The sequence below is a fragment of the Dreissena polymorpha genome, chromosome 14 (assembly GCF_020536995.1).
Source record: "Dreissena polymorpha isolate Duluth1 chromosome 14, UMN_Dpol_1.0, whole genome shotgun sequence".
Lineage (NCBI taxonomy): Eukaryota > Metazoa > Mollusca > Bivalvia > Myida > Dreissenidae > Dreissena > Dreissena polymorpha.
This window is the reverse complement of record NC_068368.1, coordinates 26008755-26020604: the sequence shown is the minus strand read 5'-3', so window position 1 is coordinate 26020604 and position 11850 is coordinate 26008755. Positions and strand designations below refer to the sequence as shown.

Below are 11850 nucleotides of genomic sequence, written 5' to 3'. Positions count from 1 at the left end.
TTTGGAGATGGAATATTCAACGGTCGTCTGCAAGGGTAGTACTTCAAGTCATGTTTCGCGTCTGGCGCTGTTCTTCCTTTATTGTCCAAATTGAGTTTATCAATATTCTCATCGGAATGAGCTGTACGTTACCAATTAAGAGCAATAATTGGAGGCAGATGGTGTGAAATACATACTAATTTGTTGGGGAACAAAATGCTATGAATTGTATGATTTAAAGACTCAATACAATTATACGAAATTTATGAGAATTAAAAATTCTGATTCTGATCGGATGACAGATAGGTTACCATTTTTGTAATAATTCAGCAGTTCGAAAACATAATAATAAATAGAAAACATAACAGATGCATTGTCGCAATAACATGCTTAAAATATGTGGGCACGGTGCGTTCATTTGAAATCACGAAACGCTATTAAAGAATAACAAATATCGAGCAACATTATCAGTAATGAAACTATTGTGCAAGCGTGTCATTTTATTGAACGCAAGTGACCAATTTATTATGTACTTTACGAACATATAATAAACTTAATATTAAGACACGAAATTCAAAAAGCGACGGTAATATTTATCATTACTGGTTTATGATGATTGATAAAATTTGCCATAAGTCACGAGCACTGTGCCGCTGATGTTGAACATCAAATTTTCTCGGATGCCAAGTTTCTACATTGGCATCTCTTTTGTAATCTGGAAGCTTTCCGACAGAGTCGTAATCTAACAAAAATTAATACTCTATTTCAAAATGTTACTTTAAAGGTAGTTGATTTGAAATAGATAATATTTATAAATTTATAAAAATGTTTATAAGCTTTTAAATTATTTTATTTACTTTCCAACACTTTTTATCCGTTTATATAGCTTAAAATAACACTTTTAAGTGGTTTTTTAAACCCTTCAACATAATTAAATAGTATCATAAAAGACAATTCAATAATCTGAAGTATACAGATATATGTTATGATTACTAACAATAAACTTTCAGTTTGTTATTATTTCAACTCACGTATAAACGTTGCGTAATGCCAAATATGGAATTGATTGCTATTAAGTGGCATAAGTCAATCGTTTACATCTCTTGGTTTTAGTCATGTTTTGTTGAAGTGAGTTCATACCAAACACATTCTCATTGCACATTACACTGTACAATTAACGATGTATAACTTAAAGAAAAAATAAAGAATCAAAAACCGTTGTTTGTTACATTAAGAAACGTCCCCATAATGCAAAAACAAGCTAGAAGGAGAAGTTCTGTTCCATATGCAAGACCCAAACCGTTTAATCATATTTTCCTCCAGCTGTCTTTATGTGTTGGCTTCCGGCAACAATGTTTCATATTATTTTCGTATATCAAATCAATTTGCTTGATGTTCGCCAATACTGACAATCTCGTTTTTGTTTTCAAAACACAACACCAGTAAAATTAAAATTTGTAAAAGTTCAATCTATCCAAAAAAGTAATGAAATAGTTAAGTGATATTATGGGAATCTGACAGTATATATGTTTTGTTTATAGGTGTCTATCGCAACCGTTGTTCATTGTTTGTGTTTTTACTTCATATACACTAATATTGGTTAATGCAGCATCAACATATTAAAACAATATCCCGGAAAGAGAAAAATAATGCATTTGAATATCAAGCGTACTTTCTCTTTGACAACTGACGACAAAAATGATTCGATGTACGATGTAAACTTAGATTTACATCGTACATCGAATCATTTTTGTCGTCAGTAAATAAAACACATTTATTTGCCCTTATCAGTATGCACATCTTTTTCATAGAGATTTATATAACATATTTTAATAAATAAGTCAATATGAGCATGTTTCTTGCATTTATCGGGATTTTATTAATATTAACGTATTCGTACAATATATTAATATGTATGATTACATTAAAACAATGTACGGTATATTAAGTATAAACCTTATGCTCGTTTTAATTAAGAACTCTTGCACAAATCAAAATTACCCAATCATCAAAACGTGCACCATATAAATATACATTACCCAAAACTATAAATGTGAAAAATGTCTTACCATTGATGAACATTTAGCAAATTAAACATATGTACGTAAGTCTAACAAGTGCGTATGTATCTTACAAAATAAAGAATAAAGAATACAAAATAAAATACGTGCTACAAGGTACAATTTCAAAATAAGAAAAATAGTATAAGTCTAATGAGTTCGTTATTCCTATTTTAAGACGATTGTGTGAACGGAAGACATAATACATACAAGAATATAACAAATAAACATAAAACTTGAATTTCACCAGTACTCATTCAAACATTAACATCAGGTAAAACCTTTGCCAATAACGAACAAACTATATTATCGTAATAAACTGTCTCGAATTCTGACTGAACATTAGCGAGCGCGGCAAGCGTTTTAATGAGTCCAAGCATTAACATATATTATCTTTGGCGTGTTGGGATGAAAACATGCTTCGCAAAAATAATAATGAAAACAGTCAGCTATATTTAACAGATTAAACAATATTAAGATAGGGCACACAAAGTATCACAATTATTGCTAGATTTCAGACAACACGCAATAAAATGTTAGCAACAGATAAATTCAGCAAACATTAAAGGCCAATTATTGGAAAATTCTGGTGCTGCACACAAACCGTCTTGGTCGGAAAGCTACTCGCAAATTATGAACGGTCGTTGCGAAGACACATTAAAACCTCGTTTGCATATTGTAAATTGAACGATAAACATTCTCGCAAGAATGTGAACGACCAAATGATTTCTGTGTATTTAGGTATATTTGGAAGGCCACATTGTATTGAAGATGTGTGAAGGAATTCGATTTTTGCAATAGTTTTATGAACACCTCTTTCATCATCATATTGAAAATCCCAAACCTAAATTTAATCATACACATTCCATAAAACGTGCGTACGATTAAACGATTACGTTGTTTTTTAGTATCTGTGACAGGCAACACGGCACTGATAAATCAGCTAATGCTATCTGGATAGGTTCATGCATTATATTTGGAACATTACATTAAATTTTGATAAAAACCGGTCATTATTTTAGCCGCGATTTAAGAAAATGAACCCATAATAAGTCATTTTGACCAAATGAGATATTAATATTTATTTTATTAAATGGATTAAGAGCTGCTTTTTTTTTATTTGATTGATATGCATGATAGTGTTACTTTTCTGTAGAATAAAGGAAGGTCGGGTAATATCGTCCGGTGGTATTTATCGGACACATTTAAGTTATTGTTATTTCTATTACGTATTTGAAAAATATAACGTCATTGATGATGCCATCATACATCTTACTTTTTTTTTAAGAACGACTAATACCAGTTCCATTCAGCGACTTTTGTTTTCGGGTGATTAAAATCATACAGTATCTTAATGTGAGCGTCTTATCAACATCTGTAAGGTAGGTACCAAATCACTGTTAGTTACAAAATATCTTTTTAATGCTATAAAGTCCTGAAATAGTGAGAAATGAGTATTTGTATCCTTAATATACAGACTGTTAATCGTTTATGCAAAACAAATCACCGTCGTCTGTTTACTTGGATGGTCAAAAATTGCCACTCAGTATTGTCAATTGCGGGAAATAACGTCCGTGCTGAAGTAAGTTTAGCAAACTATATATTGACTCTTTTATTTTGCAGAATCATGGCAAAGCAACTACAAGTATTAAAAAACGACAAACATATTCAGATGCCAATTTTAAACTTGCTATATCTATGGCGAGGAGTGGCGCTGTGTCGAAGCGGAAGGCAGCACAAATTTTCGGGATCCATAAATCCACTCTAATGGACAAACTCGCAGGTTGAACACCAGAGCAAGACCTGGCCCTTCCACCGTCTTGACAGCTGCCGGAGAAAATGGATTGGTTGCGTACTGTACAGGGATGGCATCCATCGGTTATCCAGTAACACGCAATGAACTTTGCCTTGATGTGAAAACAATCCTTGATTGTGATGGTCGCACAAACCCATTCCCAAACAATACCCCAGGTAGAGATTGGTTTAATGCATTTAAAAGTCGGCACACTGAGATAACTGAACGAAACCCTTTAAAGCTTGGACATCAACGAGCCCTTATTAACATGAACATGATTCAATGTTGGTACGATGGTCTCTTCAAGTATCTCACAAGCGATATTCCTGACTTCGAGAGTCTTGTAAAGGATCCAAGGCGTCTCTTTAATGTGGAAGAGAGTGGGTTTCCGTTATGCATTAGCCCAGGAAAGGTCCTTGCAGCACAGGATTCCAACAATGTGTAAAATATTGTCACTAGCAACAAAACCCAAATCACCGCAATGGTTTGTTTTTATGCTATGGGTGATTACATACCTCCTCTAATCGTGTATCCGGGTGAACGGTTCAGAAACACTGGAATTGACAGCTTTTCAGAAGCCATTTACGGACATACCAAAAATGGGTGGATGGATATCGAGCTATTCGTCTCGTTCCTCCATCATGTATCAAACTATGTGAAGGAAAAGTCCATACCTTTACCAGTGCTGCGTTTTGTTGATGGCCACGCTACCCATATGTCACGTGCTGCTACTAAATTCTGTTCTGAAAACGGGTTAATTCTCTACTACCTCCTACCCTACGCTACGAACATATTTCAACCGTGTGATGTGGGCTTAATTGCCCCCAATGAAGGCGGCATGGAAGCGGTGCGTCAAATCGTGGCAGTTTAAACACCTTGGCCAATCCCTGACCAAGACGGATTTTCTCGGCGTTTTCAAACATGCCTGCGATGTGGTAGCCACCATTGAAAATGCCATTCATGGTTTCAGAAAATCTGGCCTCTTCCAACTAGATCCCAAGGGCATTGATCTATCAAAACTTGAATCATCTAAACATGCCAATTTTGTGCGCGATTGCGGTAATGCGCCAGCACAGTAGTTCATCAACATTTGTTTATATTTATCATACGCAAAAAGAAACACAGAGATTAAGTACTTAATTTTATAAATAATATGCCCATACATGTATGGTTTAGATTATAATAAACACGACAATTGAAAACATATTAAGACCAGGTGCGCATTGTATGTATGATGCATCCAACGACTCCTTACACATACATGCACCAAATTTGCAATATTCAATCGATTGCCATCACAAATCAAATTACTGCCCTTAAATAAAGCATACAATTTGAGTTGTGTAACTTCATTTAACGCTACGATTAGTAATTGTGGCGTAAACCGATCAAATGCGTCATAGCGATTGTACTGACTGCTAGGACACACTGAAGAAAAGCAGACTATAACCGACTGATCGCCTAACACGCACAGCGTGAATATTTTCGATACATTTGACAGGCGCCGTCTGTGATAGCATCAGGTATTCACAATGCTTATTGGTAAATCGTCATGGTGTTATGCCTGACTAAGCGATTAACACACGTTGAATTATTTGAACGTAACAAAAAATCAGGTACCAAAACTGTGTTTTGGAAATATTTAATGGTAGTTAAATTAAAAACGAAACTTATTTACCACGTGTATTTTAACAGGCAACAGGACGTTAGTATCGAGACAATAGTGTTAAACCTTGTTTTTCCGCAGGAAATTAATAGCAACATAACAAACGATGAAACTGTAGAAAGCAGATGCGATTCAAAAATATATATGTTTCTTTTTAACTGTGTTCAAACACAAATACAACGATAGAGATGATGATTAACAGTTCAAATGTGAATAAAAGTGGGATCGTCCAGCATGATCTGTCCGTAAGTATGATTATTGTATCGAACGTTTGATTGATCTTATACTTGTTAGTCATGCAATTCATCAAGTTAATGCATTTTTATCATTTTTATTGTTACATTTTCTTTTTAGCCGTTCAGATTTGTGTTTGATTTCTGCTTAAAGACTAAACACTGTCAGTTTATGACATTATGTAAAATTGCTGAAAATTATCATTTATTGTTCTCATAATTCGTTTCTTTTGATACCTGAATCTCATTTTCTTTTTTTTAAAATTAAAATGGCTGAGAAAACATGATAAATATAGTGGTGTCGTATAAGAGAGAAGTAAATCTATATTTTAGTTATATATCAAGATAATCAGTTGCGCTCTAGAAAAGTTAATGCCATCAGGTGGTCGTTATTTTTGTGAATTATGTCGGTGCGTTCGCGGTAAACAGATGCCATGAAGTAATTAATAAGTGATTTGATGTCTGTGGGGTGTTTGTGTGGAGGCGGGAGCAATGCTTCACGGAGTTGGTCTTGTATTTACACATTGTCGATACAACTTGCATTTTTAGCTCATAGATATCCGTTGTACACATTAACACAGAAACGTTCCTGTAACTGTTGACTTGCCTGAAAACAAGCAATGTGTTTTTGTATGTTTTTGTTTTGCTTTAAAGCTGTTTATCATCCTTAAAGAAAATTTAAATTTTAATGAAGAATAACGGGATCGCTGAAAGTTTTTTTTTAACTTCTTATAATCAATAATAAAACAGTATGTTCAGATATATATGAGACTATAGTGTTGATCGCTCAACGCATATTTGTACCGTTTAAGCAATCCTTACCTATTGAAGAGCTTGATTAAATCCAGATAGTTGGTACCGGTAATTCCAGTGGAATAAAAGCTACGAGAAGTAAGCTAAATAAACTAGTGTTTTAATATGGAACAGATACTGATCAGTGATACAAATTCAATTACTAGTAATGCGTTTCGAAATCCGGTAGGAATGTGAGTATTACTTTTAGTAAATGGGTTCATTCAGTTCATTTATTTTAATAGCGTTTCACCACGGACAACTCATTGATCAGTCTTCATACTATTCACATTATCGCTATGCATATCTTTCTACGTAACCTTAGAATTTATAGATTGAGAAAACAATGATGATTATACTCGTGTAATCGTGCCCTGGAACTTGTTACACCGTTACCATCTCTGACAGAAGTTTGCATTATACGAGCTTCTGCGTTTTACATCTACAGTTAAATAACCCATAACATCATTAATGATCGTGATTAGATTTGTTCAAGCACTTTATACAAATCAGTGATTTATATCTCACAAATGTCACTTCTTATCTTTGATCCGTTAAACTCTGTTATTTTAGACGATAAAGCTAAAATTCACCGACTGAGATGTAATGCTCCATAATATGTGAATTATTTGTGTACAGTGTCGGTTCATTGTGGTTTGCTTAACATGTAAGGAATTTCAAGCAAATGTCAATAAAAACACATAACACTTTAATTATATTTGAGAAACAATCAAGTTACAAATATCTGTATTCGACAGATTTTATTTATTGTTATGATTATAGTTCAACAATATTCTTATAATGTGTAGACGAATCTTTTAATGTGTAGATTGTTGATAAAAATAATGATTATAATCTTTTGAATAATGTGATATAGAAATTGATATAGAAATTGTTCCAAAATTATAATTTCTTAGACTAAGTTTAATTAAACGCCTAGCAAAGAATTCAACTGATTAATGGCAAATTTTAAATTGTCATAACATCTATTTAAAAATGTACGAACCGTGACCAGACTCTTACAGGCACTGTATTCACCAATGTAAATGGCGGTAATAGAAAATAACTATGAAACTCTGTTAAGTTTATCGAAGACAACTTAAATAAGACGTGTCTGTATATATATGTACAGTTATTGTTCACTAATATCGCATATTTTAGCTGGAAAATAACAACTACTAAGCACATGACGTCGCCTTACGTACTTTTTAATACTGAAACAAAATTGTAACAAATGAAAGGTTTCATAGCGCAGTATCACATATAGGCAACAATAATTGCTTATCGTAAAATGAAATTGATCAACTTTTGTTAATGCATTATCAAACGAAGGTGTAAAAGGTTATCATGAGATGTAAATGTACTTTGTTTATTGTGCTGGTCATCAATTGCCCATCGTTATGATTTAAAAGGGGCGAATTCATCATAAAATACACATTGTATCGGTTGTGATATAACGGCCCTGGTATAATTTAACGTATTTCGTTGCAGGGGTCGTATGTTGCCATCTCTGCGATTTGTCTGCTGATGGCGGCATTCATCATCTCCCTCAACGGTCTTGTGATCTTTATCTTATCCCGACAGAAAGGAAACAACCGGCTTCATTTTTTCATATTCCATCTTGCGATTGCTGGTTAGTGTATTTAACATGAACGCCTGATTTCAGAAGTGAGGCGGAAAACGACAACGGGCGAGGCATGGTATGGTATTGCGCAAGGGGGGGTTAGAGGGTTAGGGTTAGGGTTAGGGTTAGTGTTAGGGGACGGGTTAGGGTTTGGGTTAGCCTAAACCCAACCCTAACCCTAACCCGACCCTAACCCTAACCCTTACCCTAACCCTTTTTTGGGGTTATCACCCCTGACCATGCCTCGCCCGTTGTAGTTATCCGCCTCCCGTTTTCAGAATGGTTATCAAATTACAAGTTCAGTAATGTTATCAAATAACCATTCATCAAACTTGTCCTTGTTCCTGCAGGACCAACATCCGCAACATAATGCACATCATATGCAAAGAGATATTAATGCTTAAGAATTATAGTTCAGTGAGTGTTTCTCGATTTTCTTTTATTGAATATTGAACTTAACGTCATATGAATGCTTATATTTCAGACCTTTGTGTCGGCTTAATCAGCGTTCTTGGCGACGGGGTTTTCAACGGTATTTTGCGAGGTGAATGGTTCTTGGGTGACGTCATGTGTCGCATCTGGCGTTATTCTACGTTTGTGGTTCTGATTGTTTCCAACAATCTTCTTATTGGAATGAGCGTGGACCGCTATTTGGCTGTACGATACCCGCTTAGAGCAATAACTGGAGGTAAATTATGTTGAATATACATACTTTACTATTGTTGCGTAATATATATATTGTATGTAATAATTAAAATAAATTACATTATAAAAAAATCTTGCTAATTTGATGTCAGTGGAAGTTTTATCCTGTTATTTAAATGTAATATGGAACTATTTAATATCGTTCAAATGTAGTAGATGATAAAAGTTTATCAATTTGGAACACAGACTTTTAAATGTTCGATCCTTGCAGAGTACCGTCCATACAAAGCCATAATTATCGGCTCATGGGTAATAGCTTGTCTGATTCCTGTGTGGACGTTTTCGTTCACGGGAGCTGTCCTTTATGAAACTTCATACTACTGTGACATAACTATCACCACAGAACTTGGATGGAAGGTGTGTATGCATTCCGTTTAATGATAAATTAGTAGGAAACCATATCGTTTTATAGAAAACCATACGCACGCATCACAATGCACAAGACCCCTACTTAGTGATACGTCAAACTACTGTTAAATTTGTTCAAATACATATATTTGGTTTTCGGTGTGAATCTTTCTGTTCGCTTATTAGGCAATATAAGTTGCATTTATTGGAAAGAGAACACAATGAACACTGAGGAATTTAAAATAATCTAATATATTATTTGTATTTTATATTAATAAACGCATTTGTAAATACTGTATGCTTATTATAACACTATTGTTTAAAAGGACACAATGAAAGCAGTGGACATTTCTTTTCTTGAAACTTGCACTAATGCTATTTGATATTCGGATTTACAATATTTGTTGTGATACTTTATTAACGCTCATTATGTAACCTGGTATTCTTTCTTAAAATGTAACAGGTGCAATAGCCTTTATTGCAATTTCAGCTCTATGTCGGGTTCACACTTCTGCTCGTATTCTTCATTCCATTCCTCGCTGTCTCCGTCTGCTACACTGGAATCACGCTTGTTGTCTGGAAGCACTGGCGGGAAAGCAAAAATCTTACAGAAATGAACTCCATATTGGAAGGTAAACTTAAGATTGTTGCATCAAGTATAGGCAACCTATACTTTTCTTTGTAAAAATTGTGTTTTTTATTTATTTGCAGCACGTGGATTATTGTTTTTAAGCTCTCAATAGCACTTGTAAATTCGGATCCGAATACTGTGACATAAATGCTTTACATTTAATGTATCTATTAAACATTTAATATATAATCACAATTTAACGTAGGTTTGGTTAAGAATTAAGATAACGTTACGCTAATAAATAATGCAACATCACACTAATACATGTAGCTTCATTATGGTGATTGTTTTATTTGATAGCTAGCTTTATTGTAACTTGTATATGCTTAATTTAAATATACTATATAATTTATAAATAAGTATCACATTCGCATTGCATAAATTACGTATTTTTTACGAAAGAGAAATTTTAAGTCAGAATGTCCTACCTGTGTGAATTTTTTCAGATTCAACTTTTAAGCCATGTCATAAAACTAAAAACAGTGGTTTACTACCAAAAGCCAGAATCCAAACAATAAAGATGACTTTGATAATATGCTTTGGTAAGTAAGTTTGTTTGTCGTTGTTTTACATTTTTTGCAATATATTATTCACAGTATTTAAGAAGATACTACAATAATACAACTAGTTTCATGAAATTATTCAATTAAATCAAATATCATAATGCAATAATAATCGAAAAATTATTAATTGTCTAACAACATGTACAACACATCTAACAAAATATATATAATACCAAATGTAACGTTGAAATGCTCATCGTTTGCATGACATCGACGTGAAAATATATATTAGTCTCCACATGTGCATGTAAAAAATGCTTTCTGCGACTATGCATGTATACGCGGTTTACACATTTTTTCATGGTGTTTCTAGTCCCGATACTAAAATACAATTATTCTTATTTTAGGCGGGCTTAAATATTTAATGGATCATTGAAAATATACCAAACATATCGTATGCCTCCGTCATATAATGATCAATTTTAAAGAATGTTTCATTCTTTTTTTAATGAATATTATAAAACGAAAGCATACCAACAATTTGTGCAACATCATGCATTTTAACAACATTATGAATCGTGTAAATAAAAATAATATATTAAATATCGTTACGTGATTAACAGAGATAGATTTATACTGTAAACGCACAATTATCTGTTACTGAATTAATATCATAAATAGATTAAGGGGTATTTAGCAACAGCAGTGTGTAAACAAGTTTTCCAAGTTGTATTGATTTATAAAAAGAAATCATTTACGTAAAGTATTTAGAAGCTGTATGGCCTACAAATTAAAGTGATAGACCTTTATAATTTTCCGACAAAGCTTTATGATGCTGAACCTAACTTAAGTTGTCTCACGATCAAACTGCTGAACCTTCTGATACACAAATAGGTTCGCCATGCATGCTACATAATCATACGTACATATGTTTATGTGTTCAAATAAAGAACTTGGTTAGACATAAAATATAATTATTGTCACTATGCGCAACAAATCGATATACAAATAATTTTTGAATCTTTTTCAGCGTTCTTTATTTCCTGGCTGCCGGCCACAGTGTTTCACATCTTGGACGTTTATCAAATCAACATGCTAGATTTTCGTTACTACATCGTGCTGCAGCGCTTATATCCCCTCAACAGCGCGTGCAATCCAGTCATATTCTTGTTCTTCAGCAGGAATATTTTACCGTACGGGTCACTAAAGTCTTCGGAAACGACGAGAGGTTATGACAGTGTTGACACCACAAACACCACTACATGACTACTAGTGGTGTTACAAAACTTGTTCGGCACGTTAAGTAAATGACAACAAATTGGTAGTTGCAAAAGGGCGATGGCGCTTTTAAAGCGAGCTCGTAACAGTAAAAAATAATTCGTTAGATTTTATTAATGACATATTTGTTCTTGCATACATGGGTAAAATTCATTATGGTACCTTATTTTGTTTCTTTTACATAAATATACGTATCAAAGATATGTTCAAATTTGAACAATTATCTACATTATTAT

At 33.5% G+C, this 11850-nt stretch overlaps 1 protein-coding gene across 2 annotated transcripts; it reads left to right on the top strand.

The window, feature by feature from the left end:
* The first annotated feature begins 5258 nt into the window (after positions 1 to 5258).
* LOC127856975 (cardioacceleratory peptide receptor-like) lies at positions 5259 to 11626 on the top strand. 2 transcript variants are annotated; one of them, XM_052393192.1, is made up of 7 exons: positions 5259 to 5357; positions 8017 to 8158; positions 8634 to 8837; positions 9066 to 9211; positions 9693 to 9834; positions 10280 to 10375; positions 11367 to 11626. In XM_052393192.1, exons 2-7 carry the CDS (start codon positions 8053 to 8055, stop codon positions 11600 to 11602), a joined length of 930 nt encoding a protein of 309 aa, XP_052249152.1. In that variant the 5' UTR covers positions 5259 to 5357; positions 8017 to 8052; the 3' UTR covers positions 11603 to 11626. The 2 variants fall into 2 exon arrangements, with proteins under 2 accessions (XP_052249152.1, XP_052249151.1); XM_052393191.1 differs by having other exon boundaries at positions 5295 to 5745.
* Positions 11627 to 11850: the final 224 nt, after the last annotated feature.